The 15,192-nt window shown below is 26.6% G+C and overlaps 1 protein-coding gene and 1 long non-coding RNA gene across 2 annotated transcripts; both read left to right on the forward strand.

Moving 5' to 3' along the window:
- Nucleotides 1-1,693: 1,693 nt before the first annotated feature.
- On the forward strand, nucleotides 1,694-2,632 carry LOC115725734 (uncharacterized). Its single transcript, XR_009687570.1, has 2 exons — nucleotides 1,694-1,814; nucleotides 2,068-2,632. It is a non-coding gene; the product is annotated as an uncharacterized LOC115725734 (long non-coding RNA).
- A 2,530-nt stretch (nucleotides 2,633-5,162) lies between these two features.
- On the forward strand, nucleotides 5,163-12,992 carry LOC115714995 (protein DETOXIFICATION 29). The gene is made up of 8 exons (XM_030643774.2): nucleotides 5,163-5,591; nucleotides 5,675-6,216; nucleotides 9,862-9,948; nucleotides 10,287-10,343; nucleotides 10,919-11,157; nucleotides 11,887-12,005; nucleotides 12,368-12,454; nucleotides 12,567-12,992. Exons 1-8 carry the CDS (start codon nucleotides 5,256-5,258, stop codon nucleotides 12,633-12,635), a joined length of 1,536 nt encoding a protein of 511 aa, XP_030499634.2. The 5' UTR covers nucleotides 5,163-5,255; the 3' UTR covers nucleotides 12,636-12,992.
- The last annotated feature ends 2,200 nt before the right edge of the window (nucleotides 12,993-15,192 follow it).

A 15,192-nucleotide genomic window follows, 5' to 3' on the forward strand; every position in this document is an offset into this window, starting at 1 on the left:
TGATATATATGTGGGGAGATTGTGAAACTATCAAAATTTACTTAAAATAATCACCCATATATATTAAAGAGTATTATTATTGGACAGTAGTGTCCAACATCTTCTATAAGAAGCGTTCTACAATTATTTCGCAATATTTTTAAAAAATTATTTTTTTAAGTTATATAGAATCTAGTATTTAATTACACTAATAACAGTATAACACCGAGAATAGTACGAAACACTAATAATATCTTATAGCAATACTCTATATTAAATGAAGTTTTATAATATGGTAAGAAAGAGGAAAAACAAAAATGTTCAACTGTACTTGTAATCATTAAATTAATTCAAATAAAATTTCATGCCGAGACTAATTAATATTCAAACATATATTAATTATTGTTTGATTTCATTAATTGATATTTATAATGAATATTTATACATCAAAATTTAAATTTAAAAAACATCACAATTTTTTTCCAACCCTAGTGGTTGAGCTGGCCCCATTGGATCAGATTGGGTACACAATATAATATGAATGGTATGTACATGGGCCATGCCATAGGCATGTTAAGATATCGAATACCATACATACAAGTGTGGTATAATATAAACCTTATTTGTAGTGTTTTGGTAAGGGTTTTTAAATTTTATTTTTTGGTAAATTAATCCTTAAATTATATAAATTTTAGCAAGTTGGCTCCCAATTTTTTTTTTTTTGATAAATTAGTCTCAAAACTTTATTTTTTAGTATGCATTGACTCATGTATTGACTCGATTGTAAAATTCTCCAAATCACAATAGGTGTTAGTATTTTTGAGGGGCACCTTATAAAATGATAAATAGGTGTTTGTATTTTCTTAAAGTACCTTAAAATATCAAATAATTTATCGTTATGCATAATTTACACTACTACAATTTAGACTTTTAGTGACATTATTTAGTGACACGCACAAAAGTGCGCGTCACTAAAGAGTTAGGAGTAATTTTTAGTGACATGCACAATTAGACTCTAAATATTTGGGGTTAGTCTCATGTATTGTGCGTCACTAAAAGTATGGAGTGTCACTAAAAAGTAAAATCCAAAATTATTTGATTTTTGTTAATTTAAAAAATATTGGTCTATAGTGACACGCCAGGCGTGACTGGGTATATATGTCCCGACTCACTTAGCGTGTCACTATATCATAATCTTAATTTTTTATAATAAAAAGTACAATTATTTTTTTTTGAAAAAAAAATACAACTATTATCAATAAATAAATAAAAAATAATTTATAAATAATAAAAAGAAAGTTTATTTCTTAAAAAAAAACAGTAAAATAAAAAATAAAATAGGAATACTGCCTCTCTCTCTCTTGAATAAAAGAAAACCCTACTATTGTGCCGCCTCACTCTCTCTCTCAGTCGAAGTCTCTCTCTCTTTCTCTAAATCGAAGCCTCTGCCTCTCCCTTCTTTCTCTCAATCGGAGCTACTGCTCCTCTTCTCCGACGACCAACAACACCCTTTCCCTCTTTCTCTCAATCGAAGCTAGCCCCAATCTCTCCTCTCAGTTCGACGTCTTTCTGCCGTAACAAAGCCGCAATCTTTCCTCTTCTCGGCGCGCAAAGCACCACATTGTTTCCTTCCCGTGGAGCTTCGCTCGTGCTAGATGGCCATGCTCGGTGATTTGGGGCGGGTGGACCGAGGCGATTTGGCTTCTCGGCGTCGAACTTTGGTTTGATTCATCTACTCATCTACCACCATCTTGGTTCACTGAAGAAGACCTCTCAGTCTATGCCTCCCTGTATGAAAAATCAAGATTTTGTTATGCTTTGCAGATTCCATATAGGTAAGAAAATTCTTCATTACATATTATTTTTCATAACAAAATATGTATTGTATTGTTTATTTTTGCCTTGTTTATTTTCTCGGTCTCCTATTTTTTGTCTTTAGTTCAATCTAGACAATGTATTGTATTGTTTGGTAAGTGGGAAAATAAATTGTCTATAAATATTAAACCTTTCTATTTTGCAGATTCCCTGTATGATTATTTGATTTTTTTTGTTTGTCTCTCTGTTTCTCTCCCTCTCTTTGCTGTGTAGGTGGACTGAGGCAATTTGGGGTTTTTCGCCAAGGATGGTGGTTTGGGTTAATGGCCGACGGTGGTGGTGATTTATGGCTGATTTGGTTTTAGTTTTTTTTAGGTTTTTTTTGTTCTAAACATGTTTTGATTTATTTTGGATTTGTATTGCCTCTGATTTTTTTTTTTGGATTAAAATTAATGTTAACTTCCTCTTATCTGAGGTTAAGGGGAAAGATCTCGCCGAGCTATTTGCATCCGGAAGGGAGAAGCTAGCATCAGTCCCATCCGGCGGTAATGGTGCAGTTGCTTACTCTGCACCCACAGGTGGAGTCGCTGCTGCTGCAGAGTCAAAGAAGGAAGAAAAGGTTGGAGAGAAAGAAGAATCAGATGATGATATGGGTTTCAATCTTTTCGACTAAAAGCTTTGATACGGAGATTTTGAGGTTTTTGCTATTTGAATGTTGTTTTTATGTTCTATTTTTATTTAGATATTTAGAGAAGGAAGCAAAATTTGAGACTGTATTTTATATTTATTTAGATATTTAGAGAAGGAAGAAAAATTTGAGACACTTTTACTGTATAAACTTTTACTCTACCTTGTTTAGTACATTGCAATTGTGCCACAAAAAATTAATGTCATATACTTAATGTACATTGTATTTTATAATATGGTTTAATAGTTTAAATATTCTGCTAATTACTATTTAAAAACTAACGTATTATTAATTTATTATATAAAACTAATATATTATTAATTTATATAAAAATTAGAATTATATAAAAAAAGTTAATATATTATCAATTTACTAATACAAAATTAAAATAAAATTAAATAGTATATATATGTATATTGGTTTATTAATAACTTTATAGCTAAAATTAAAATATATTAATTTATAGTTGATAAATATATAATTAATTAAATTGTATCATTAATATAATTATTTTTATAAATTTATAATGTATAATCTGAATTTTAAAAAAATCATATCATTTTTTTTATATAAAAAAAGCATATTAACATTAATAAAAAATTAAAAAAAAAAAGAAAAAAAAAGATATAGTGACACTTCATGTGTGTGACTATTACCTTTTTAGTCTGACAAAACCTGACTCTATACGCCTATAGTGACGCGCAGAAAGTGAATGTAAAAAGGTTCAGTGACACGTATGAAGTGTCACTAAAAACTATCTTTCCAGTCACCCTCATTAGTGACGCGCGTTGAAGTGTCACTAAACATTTTTAGAGTTACTCAATGTGTGTCACTAAAACCCATTTTTCTAGTAGTGTTAATATAAGATTATTTATATTTATATTTTGATTTGATAAATAATATTAAAATGCTTAATAATAACATAGGATGAATCTACAGTATACTCTTTGAAAAGATATTTCGTTAAATTTCTTATCTATTTTGATATCTAATATCGTTTACATTGAGGTTTTCTTTTCTGATATTATAGTTTTATTGTCTAGTTCTCCTAGGGTATCTCTGCATGCTCTTAGGATAGACAATGAACTATTATAGATGGAAGAAAATCTTCTTCTAATTGCGTAACTTTGTTATCTTTGTTATTTTAACCTGTATCGGTTTCCCTTCAAAAAAAAAAAAAAAACTATAAATTTTAAAAAGTTTCGAATAATTTATAATACTGAATAATCAGGGAAATTCTATAATACACCCCTTTAAAAGGGATACACCGATATATCTCTATCTGTTTTAATATCCGAAATAATTTTTTAGTCAAATTTTTTCTCATAGTCATGTAAATTATAATTATTTAAGACATCCTGCAAAATTTTAAAGAATTTGAAAAAATTTAACAAGTCGAAAATTACGTTCAAACAGTGTGTTGCATACGTGACTATTTTATTTTATACTCGTGCAAAATAGACTGTTTGAACATTAATTTTTATACTGTAAATTATTCTGAATTTCTCAAATAGGATATCTTAAATAACTTTAACGTACATAAATAATGAACTAAATTTTTTTTCTAAATGCCAAAAAAAATTAAAAGTGCATCAATATATCTCTTTTAAGATAGTGCATTATACAATTACTCAATATTTTATTGAAAGCGACTTTTTTTTATACTCGTAATAAATTATTACAAATCGTTCATATAACTATAACATATGCCATGTTGAAAAAAACATTAAAGTAAAAAAACTTTTCAAGGTGTTGAAACAAATAAAAAATCTAGTGCACTACAATAATTTGGAATAACATATATACACTAATAAATTACAAACTAATCACATACTACACTTAATTAATAAAGTACGAGCCTTATAAATACAAACACACATATATCTTCATATATTAAAAGTGCCTATCTAACGGTATTTCTTGGTTTAACAGAATATACTTAAAAATAAAAGAATATTCTGTTAAATTTAACGATTAGGTTTGATCTCCCGTTAAACCCAAAAAATTAAACAATCTTTTAAATAAACAATCTTTTAAATATTAATAATCTCTTTTTAAATTAAAAAAATCATCTTAGCCACATATCTCTCTAACAAACCTATCTTGGGAGAATATTAATAATTTTTTTATTTATTTTTTAAAAAAGAAAAATATAGATAAAATATCTAGAAAAGATAATATAAAAGAAGATTGATTGTGTTGGCTTAGAGATTTTTGGGCTTGGGCTTAAAAAAATAATAAAAAGAAAAGATGAAATGGGCTGTAATTAGTATTTACCTTATATGTTTGTGCTTATTTTTAGTTTTATTTTTAATTTTACCACCAAGAGGAGAAGGTTGAAAAATATTAGAATATGAAAATATTATTGGTGCTTATTAGTAATTTGCAAAGAATGTGAAAGTCTATAAATATATAGTTGTGTAGCTATTATTAGATATGAAATGAGATAATAAAACTTTTTTCAATTAGAAGATTAATGTACATTTTTTAATTAATAACATACATTATTATAACACAACTATGTTTTACTTACTAAATATACTGACACATATTTTATTTTTATAAAACAAATCGTTCAAATAATTATACTATTTTAATTATTAAAATAAAAAACTAAAATATTAAATAAAACTAACACTACGGCCAAGACGTAACAATTACCTAAAGATATATATATATATTTATATATTTATATTTATATATAGTCTCATTTCGCATGCATTGAAGTTGAAGTTGATTGATTTACAGAGCCAAAGCAATTTGGCCGCCATTAATGGAGGAGAACAACAATAATCAGCCATTACTCTCCTCCAGAGAAGATAACCAAAACAACCACTTAGAGACTCTTCTCTCCACAACCTCAAATCACTCCTTCACCGCCGATGCCGACGACATCCAGCCCATTAATACCGTCAGAGACTTTTATAAAGAATTCAAAGTCGAATCCAAGAAGCTCTGGTTCTTAGCCGGTCCAGCAATCTTCACCTCCATATGCCAATACTCCCTCGGCGCCATCACACAAGTCTTCGCCGGCCATGTCAGCACTATTGCTCTCGCCGCCGTCTCCGTCGAGAACTCCGTCATCGCCGGATTCTCCTTCGGAATTATGGTATAATACATCCAAAATTACTACATATTTATATATATATGGAAAATGATGATTTTAATTTTGGGTTTTGAATTTGAATGAAGCTTGGAATGGGGAGTGCTTTGGAAACTCTATGTGGACAAGCATTTGGGGCTGGTCAGCATGATATGTTGGGTATATATATGCAAAGATCTTGGGTAATCCTGAACTCAACAGGGGTAATCCTCTGTTTTCTGTACATATTCGCTTCGAAGCTCTTGAAACTGATTGGTCAGACGACGGAGATTTCAGAGGCTGCGGGGTTGTTTGCCGTTTGGATGATTCCTCAGTTATTTGCTTATGCAATGAATTTTCCAATAGCTAAGTTCTTACAGGCTCAGAGTAAGATGATGGTGATGGCTATTATATCAGCTGTTGCTCTGGTTTTTCACACTTTTTTTAGCTGGCTATTGATTTTGAAGCTTGATTGGGGCATGGCCGGCGCCGCCGTGGTACTCAACGTGTCGTGGTGGTTCATAGTGGTGGCTCAGCTTGCTTATATTTTTAGTGGGACTTGTGGTCGAGCTTGGTCTGGGTTTTCTTCCAAGGCTTTTCAGAATCTTTGGGGCTTTGTTAGGCTATCTCTTGCCTCTGCTGTTATGCTCTGGTAAGTTTTTTTTTAAGGATAAGTTGGATTTTTGCTCTATAAATTTTAACACTAAATCATGTTTTTTTTTAAAAAAAGTTTTTAATCAGTTAGATTTAACAACTTCTATCAAATTTCATTATCATACTTTTTAATTTTTAATATCTACTAAATCATGTTTTTTAATTTTAATATGTGCTAAATTATGCCATTAAATTTTTATTCACATTAAACTTTTTTTAATAAAATTATACTAAATGTTTTAAATTTAACAATTTGAATAATTCAAAAAAAAATTTAAAGTACTTTTCAGTTAAGAGGCATTTTTTGTTATATGTCAAATTTTAAGATTAAAAATTCAAATTAGCCCTTTTTTATAATAATAATAATAATAATAATGATAATAATAATTATTATTATTATTATTTTAAAAAAATTGACCTCTAAATGTGTAGCAATCACTAAAATTGACCGAGATAAGGTGAGACTAATGCAAAATTATTTCGTCTGTTTGTGTAAGAAAGAAACTCAACTATTTTCATAAGAAAATTCAACTATTTTCTTAGAAAAAACTGCTTGCACAAACAAACTAACATAACTCGGTAGAAGAAGGGAAACAAAAATAATAATAATTAAGCCCAATAAATTTGAGATCCTACCTTTGTGCCTCAAATAATGACCATATGGAGTATTTTTCTTATTTTTTTTTTTTTTTGTATGGTTGTTAAAAAATCAAATACCAAAATATATATTTACAAATCTGTAAGCATCATCCATATATTATTTGTCTTTTTTAAAGGAGAGACATACGACTTAGTATTAATTTTCTTTAAGGAAATCAACTACACATGATTTAAAATGTGCTTTCGACCTCGAGATGATGATAAGATTTGTTAAGATATAAATAAAAAAGAATAGGTAAAAAAATTATTAGTGTCTAATAGCTTCTTCAATATCATATTATTAAAGTATGTAATTTTATGTAACTTAATAAAATAATTTTTAAATAATATTTCTAATTAAAATAATTTCATATAACTTATAAAAAATGTTAAGCACTATAAATAACAATGCTCAAATAAAAACACAAGAGTATTAAAAGTCATTTTCTAATATATTAATTATTAATTTTTACTTTTTGCTGAATTCTTTTGTTCTCCTACCCTTTATGGTTTATTGGGGTGGAGTAAAATAATTAGAAATTTGTTGAATAAAGGGAGGAACCAAAAAACATGGTAGGTTAGGTCGGTATCCAACTATACCATCTAATTGAGTTTTTTTTTTTTTTTAAAAAAAAAAAATTATAAAAGTAACCATCAAATTGAGTTAGTCAAATATGTATTATTATGATTATTTGGTACAAATTTTATTGCTCCAAAATATATAATTATACAAACTTCATGCAAAACTAAATGATTCGTTAATACTTATTTAATATTTATATAAAGAACAATCATTATTTAAGAGTCTGCCAAAACATTCATAAATAGTGTATACTACAAATTTGTTAAATATTATATAAATATATAATAGGAAATTTACCTTCTAAATGTTCCTTTTGTATAAGTCTTTATCTGTTTCAGTATTTTTTTTTTTAAAAAAAAAAATTAGTTCAATTTTGTTATGATATCTGTTATTCTTATTTAAGATTATTTGTATATTTTTAAAAAAATTTAAATAAAAAAAAAATAAAAAATAATCTCACATACAATAAAATAGATAAATTATTATTTTCAATGTAAATTACTCGAATTTTTTTAAAAATTACAAGTAATTATAAATAATTATAAATCTTAAAAAAAATTGAAAAAAAAAAATGATTCTTCCGTTGACTTGCTCTTATAGAAAATTGTTAAATAAAGCATATCAGCATAAATACAAAATAATGTGATACAGTATATCTGAATTAATATAATACCTAGATATATTAAATATATATATAATACCTAGATGTTGGACTGATTATTCATCTAGGTGTTATGAAAGAGAATATTTATGGAAATATCTAATCAAACCCCGTTAAAATTAATAATATTATATTTTTAGCTAAATTCATATGAGAACCTTATATATTATTTTAAAAAAAATTTAAAACTAAATAATTACCATTGTTTTAAAATATAATAATTATTTGTAATAAATTATTTATGTAAATATATTAATTAAAATGCATTTGTTTACATATATTATATCAAAATAATATTATAAAATTTAATAAGTTATTTAAATTTAACTATATAATCTCTTGGTTAATTAAATGCTAGTCCATAATATTATATATAATGAAAGAGAATATTTCCATCCACTAACATTATTCTCACTGAAAAATTCCTACTCTAATAAGATTTCAAGGCATCAAAATATAAACCTCGATCGTAAGAATGGAAATTAGAACAATAAAGATATAAAAAATATTGATTTATTATATTTGGTACAAATAATTATTTTGTGATATTTTTGTATTAACTTTTATTATTATGTTCTAATACATAATTATAAATCTTGATGCAAATATAAAATTTAATAATAAAATAATAATAATTATGAAATTTATTTAATAATAAAATATTAAAAATAGTATAATAGTAAATATAAAATTATAGCTTTTATTGTGATTCAAATGTAGATTACTTTTTTTTATGTGAGATATTTGTATAATAATTTGGCACACTATTAGAGTAGATATATTTTTAACAAATTGAACTATATTTTATATTTATATCACTTATTTACATTTGCATTAAAGATGTTGTTAAGATGATAATTTGTACTTCTTACTGAATTTTGCATCACTTTTTTTTCTTTTTATTTTTATGATTCATCATTTTTTGGATTTACTAACACTACAAGAAATGTAACTTTTGCCAGCACATTTTTGTGTTGGCAAAAGTTGGTATTGCGCTGGTAAAATAGAATTTACCTATGATGTGTTGGCAAAAGGGATTGGCAAATCAATGTTGGTATAAAAATTTTTGCTAGCATAAAATGAAAAGCGCTGGCAAAAAAGATTTTTCCCAGCGCGTAAATGTGCTGGTAAAAGTTAGATTTTAGCCACTGCAAATGTATGTTGGTAAAACTTTGATCTCTTTACCAGCGCAGTTTGCGAAATGTGCTGGTCTGTGCTGGTAAAAGTGACATTTCTTGTAGTGTAATATTAAAAAAAAAATATTTTTACCATACTCAATTTCAAGTCTTAATAAGTTACTTTTTTAACAAAAATACAAATATGAAAAACTCATTTGTTATAAAATAGAGTGTGCAATTATATAATTATAACATGTCAAAAAACAGGATCAAACATTAATTATTAATTACTTATTTCATTTAATACTTTCGTATATACAATATTGGTCGAATCTCTAAACAGTACACTATCTCAAAATAAATAAATAAATAAATAAATCTCTAAACAGTCACTTATTTCATCTTTGATCGAGTATTAAATTATACAAGACAGAGATCGATCTGTAGACTTATTAAATTTTCTTTGGTCCATATATGGTGACCGATTGTCTTTCTGTCCATACGTCTATATATTCATATCTACTAATAATTAAATTTCTCTTGCATGTAGACCATGTAGTATAATTAATTATTAACACATATTAATTGATTGACATTTATTTATTATATTATTATATATAATTTTTATTAAATCTTGGGCAGTTTGGAAGTTTGGTACTTCATGGCACTTATTCTCTTCGCTGGATATCTTAAGAATGCAAAAATTTCCGTCGATGCCCTTTCCATTTGGTAAGTAAATAAATAAAAATATTAGTTATATGAATATCGCTATTGGTGTAATTAAATATCGGATTATATATAATTTAATATAATAATTTTTATAGATTATATCGCTAATCACTCGTAAGACGACACGTTTAGAAGAATATTAGGCACTATTGATGCCCAATAACGATGCTTATTAAAAAAAATGCTAAAAGACACCACTAGTGCCTAAAATCTTCCCCACTTAATTAAGATTATTTAAGAGTATACGCCATCATAAAAAGTGTTAAGAGTATATATATTAAATTTATAAATCTATCTATAATTGATAAAGGAACTAACTATACTAAAATAATTTGCAGCATGAACATATTGGGGTGGACAGTGATGGTAGCTTTGGGCATAAATGCAGCAATAAGGTATTATGATCATTGATCATGAGTAGTACTAGTACTGTAGTAGTACTACACAAATGACAAAATTGCAATGATGTATGCAATTAATTGATGATGTTAAATATTTATCTTATTGAAAAGTGCTCTCGTTAACTTTCTATTATAATTTTTTAGTCAATTTCTATGCTCGAAAATATATATTGAAATATTTATTTTGAATTTTTTTTTACGGGGATGTTCGTTATGCTCTCAACACCATCCTTATAAATTTTTTAAAAATTTCGAATAGTTTACAGTGCCGAAAATACATTAAGTTTACTGAACGCGCGTTGTAAACTGGAATATCAAGAACTCTGTTTTCGACACTGTAAACTATTCGGATTTTTTTAAAAATTTACGGGGATGATACTGTAACTATAACTATTGCCGCTATGAAAAAAAATCTTTCGGCATGTGGTTTCGGACGTAAAAGTTGACTAAAAGATTGTAATAGGAGGTTGTAATTAGCGCTCCTCTCATCTTATTTTATGGCTTTCCTTCTTTCCTACTTATAATTTCTCATTTTGTGTTTCTTATTTTGACCATATTAATTTATCCAGTGTGAGAGTATCAAACGAGTTAGGGGCAGCCCACCCAAGAACAGCAAAATTCTCACTAGTGGTGGCAGTGATAAGCTCCTTCATCATTGGTTTGGTTTTGTCAATTATATTGATCGCCTCACGCAATGAATATCCAACCTTATTTTCAGACGACTCAGATGTTGAAACTCTTGTCAAAAAGCTTACTCCTGTCCTTGCCACTTGCATCCTCATCAATAATATTCAACCTGTTTTATCTGGTAATTAAATTATGTACATATTACTTTTCGCATTATTTTTTAATTTTTTTTTTTAAAATATACTATTTGGGTTTTCTAAAATAATTTCTCCAGTTATTTTTATGTGAAATTCCGTAAAAATACAAAAAAAAAAAAATACTATTTTAAGGTGTAAAAATAAAAAGACCCATTACTTTTCTCTATTTTCCCTTTTTATATAATTATACTAAATATTTAATTAATTTAGGAAAATTAACCTTATATATAATTTTTTAATTTTTATTTTAAAATTATAGTTTAGATTGCTCTAATGGCTTCTATTTTTGAGTTGCTATGTAGATTTTAATTACGATTTAAGTTGTTTGGTTAATAGCTTTGAAAGTTTTTATGGGTAAAAATAAAAAAATTCATTAATTTATTATTGTGTCAAAATCAATATTCAAAACACCAATTATACAATTTTTTTTTGAAAAAAAAAAAACATTTAATGAGATCATTCCTTTAATTATATCATATAATAAAATTTAGATTATTATGTTTTCACCTGCTCACAGCATAAAAGTCATACCAGTAAAGGAGAAAACAAAGTGACACTACTCAAGCTCTCTCTATATAAAATACAATAATATTAGACTAATAAATATAGAGAGTTTATTTATTTAATTAGTTGTATCTATTTATTGGTTAAATTATTTATTAATATTAGTAGGTGCTAATTAATAATAAATATTAATAATTAAATTGGATCAGGGGTTGCAATTGGAGCTGGATGGCAAGCTGCAGTGGCATATGTGAACATTGTTTGTTATTATGTATTTGGAGTCCCACTTGGTCTTCTAATGGGCTATAAGCTCGACATGGGTGTTACGGTTAGTAATAATTGATAAATTCATTTAACCACTAATTATATTTAGGGATTTTTACACTAAATACTGAAATTTTGTACTTTTTTCAATTTTATTGTGGGTCAGATTTTTTTTTTTTTTTTCAAAAATACTGTGTACTGTATTAAGTTTTCAGTTGTTCCACTGTTATTTTTTAATTATTCCATTGATATTTTAATTGTTCTGTTTTGTTGTTTTACAGTTGTTTTATAAAAAGATAGTATTTTTGTAAAAAAATTTGTGTGACAATAAAATTATAAATTTTTATCCAAAATTTAATACTTTTGTGAAAATCCCTTATATTTATGCCAGTTTTTTCTAACAATAATATTTCTGAAATTTTTTAGGGGATTTGGTGTGGGATGCTCTCAGGGACAGTGGTACAGACGTGCGTTCTTTTCTTCATGGTGTACAAAACCAATTGGAACAAAGAGGTATTATTATTAATATTAGTTATATATATACATATTAGTAGTTTAATAGTTTTGGTAAATTAACCTAATTATTTATAATTGTTATGAGAGTTTAATTGTAAGTAAAATGCAGGCATCAGTAGCTGAAGACAGAATAAGAAAATGGGGAGGGCCAGATTCCAAAGAAGACAATGATGTGTAAATGCAATTATGAAAGAAACCATTTTTTTTTTTGTCATAGTTCTTTGATATTGGGCACCCTACAACATTACACTCGCGTTGTTTGTGGGTGATTACTAGTTTTTTATATTATTTATTAAATTAAAATTTGTAGGACCCAATATTAATTGTACCAATAAGTATGACATCTCTTATAGTACTTGTCACTCTAAATATCTTTTAGCATTTTTCTTAATATTTTTTTCTTCTAGGATTACATTTTCTCAATATTTTTTGACATTAATTATTACCCTATAACTAAAAGGGGTGTTTTCTAGCTATTTGAGATGAGACTTTTCTCCAAGAAAATTTCAATTAATGCCAAAAGTAATATTTATCATGTCTTTTGTCTTTTTTTTTGTTTATGAAATTGAAATTTCCATTGTTAATCTTGATATATAGGGTAAATACCATTTTGGACCCTGTGTTTTGCAAAAGTTACAGATTGGACCCTGTGTTTTGTTAAATGACAAAATAGACCCTGTATTTTCTAAAATAGTAAAAATAGGACCCTGATCTTAATTTTTGACAACTTTTTTTTTTAATATAACCAACTTGAAGACAATACTTAATACGAACAGATACAAAAAATGTAAACAGTTTTGTCATAGCAGTTTTAGATCGGATTATAATTAAACTTTATTTTGACAAAAAATCAATTCAGAGTCCTATTTGTATTATTTTAGAAAATACAAGGTCCATTTTGTCATTTAACAAAACACAGGGTCCAATTGGTAACTTTTGTAAAACAGAGGGTCCAAAATAGTATTTACCCATAAATATATGGGTCCATAACTTTCATTGTTAATCTACAACAAAATATTATCTCAATTAGTGTAAGGATCATAGATTTATATAATAAAGCTTTCAATAAGTAGTTCTAAAATTTATCGAATAAATTCTCTATTTTATTAATTCCTCTAGACTCTACTATAGATTTAAAATTGTACTCTTGAATATATAAAACGCTCTACACCAAGTATAAATACACTATAAATTATTCATTGTTTCAATCCAAATAATCATCAACGATCTTCTATTAATAATTTACATCGAGTAGGAGAAAATTTACCGTTCTACCCTTCACTGTATTTTATCTTTAAAATACTTAACTAATTAATTGTAAATGATATTTCAATACACTAATATAATTACTGAAATGAGTATTTCACCATTTAAACTAATTTAGCCAAGCTCTAAGAAAACTATCGTTTCACTTCTATGTTTATAGAAGCTATAAGTTTCATATCTATGATTAGTGCTCCCACTCAATTGCACTACCATACTCTCCAGATGTAAGTGTTAGTTCAATCCAATTGGTTGCCTTTAATGAACAAGTCAAAGAACACATGTAATACAGTACTTAAACCAAAACCTAACCATCTCAAGATTGAGATCATTGATCTAAGATCAACTAAGTGATATTTACTTAGAAAGATATTATGACAAGTTTATGATATTTTTTCCACTGTGTATATCTACATCTAATACAAGCTAACTTTGCTAATGTCTTGGAAAAGACATTTCACTATACAAGTGTAAGCAAACCAAATTGTTGATTATCATATCAGTGTAAATCCAGTACACTGTAAAATCATGGGACTAATTAGTTTAATCACATAATCTTGATTATTTTCTACTATGTAGACAACACAAGAATCATGAATAGCAATCTGAAATAAAACATATAATCATGAAGGATTTAATAGAATTTATATATCAAACATATAATCATGAATTAAAAATGTGAAACAAACATTATACTAAATAAGTAATAAAATAATCCTCACTTTTTAATTGTTAATGAAATTCAAGATTACATTGAAATAAGATTTTAATTAGGGCACAAAATCCATCATATGTTTATATGGGGATAAGTGTATAGATTAATATTATATATTTGAAATAAATAAAATATATTAAAATTTGAAAAAAGTGAGATATTTGCAATATATTTTGAAGAAATTGATGTATGGTGTAATATAAAAAAATTGAGTTAAAATATATAAAAAAAAAAAAAGATTTTAGTAATGTATTTTAAAGTTAGAGTAAAGAAGATGTGAGTGCTATACTTTTACTTCTTTCTTTAATTTATTTATTTTTAAATATTATTTAATACACCCAACATAAATTTTTTTTTTTTAAAAAAAAAAAACCTTCAAGGAACAAGAGATTTCGCACCAGGCTTTGACGTCCTCTTTATCTCGCTGCTCACCAAATCGCACCGAATTTCTCTACAAATTGTTCGTCACTCACTTTTGCTTTTTGCTCCGCCAACTCTTTGAAGAACCATCACCTCAATCGAGTTTCAGTTGTTATATTAAAGTATGCTTTTAACGGGTAACCCGTGAATTGAATTTATATATATATTAGTAAATTTTATGCTAGTTTTTTTTCTATGTTATTTGAAAGTGATACAATTAAAAATAAAAGAAAAAATATTATTAGTTATTAGGTGAGATTATTATTATGTGTATCTAAATATTATAGTTTATAATATTGTCAATTAAAAGTGAATATCGAATGCAATATATTAGTGT

The sequence above is a fragment of the Cannabis sativa genome, chromosome 4 (genome assembly GCF_029168945.1).
Source record: "Cannabis sativa cultivar Pink pepper isolate KNU-18-1 chromosome 4, ASM2916894v1, whole genome shotgun sequence".
In the NCBI taxonomy this organism is placed as follows: domain Eukaryota; kingdom Viridiplantae; phylum Streptophyta; class Magnoliopsida; order Rosales; family Cannabaceae; genus Cannabis; species Cannabis sativa.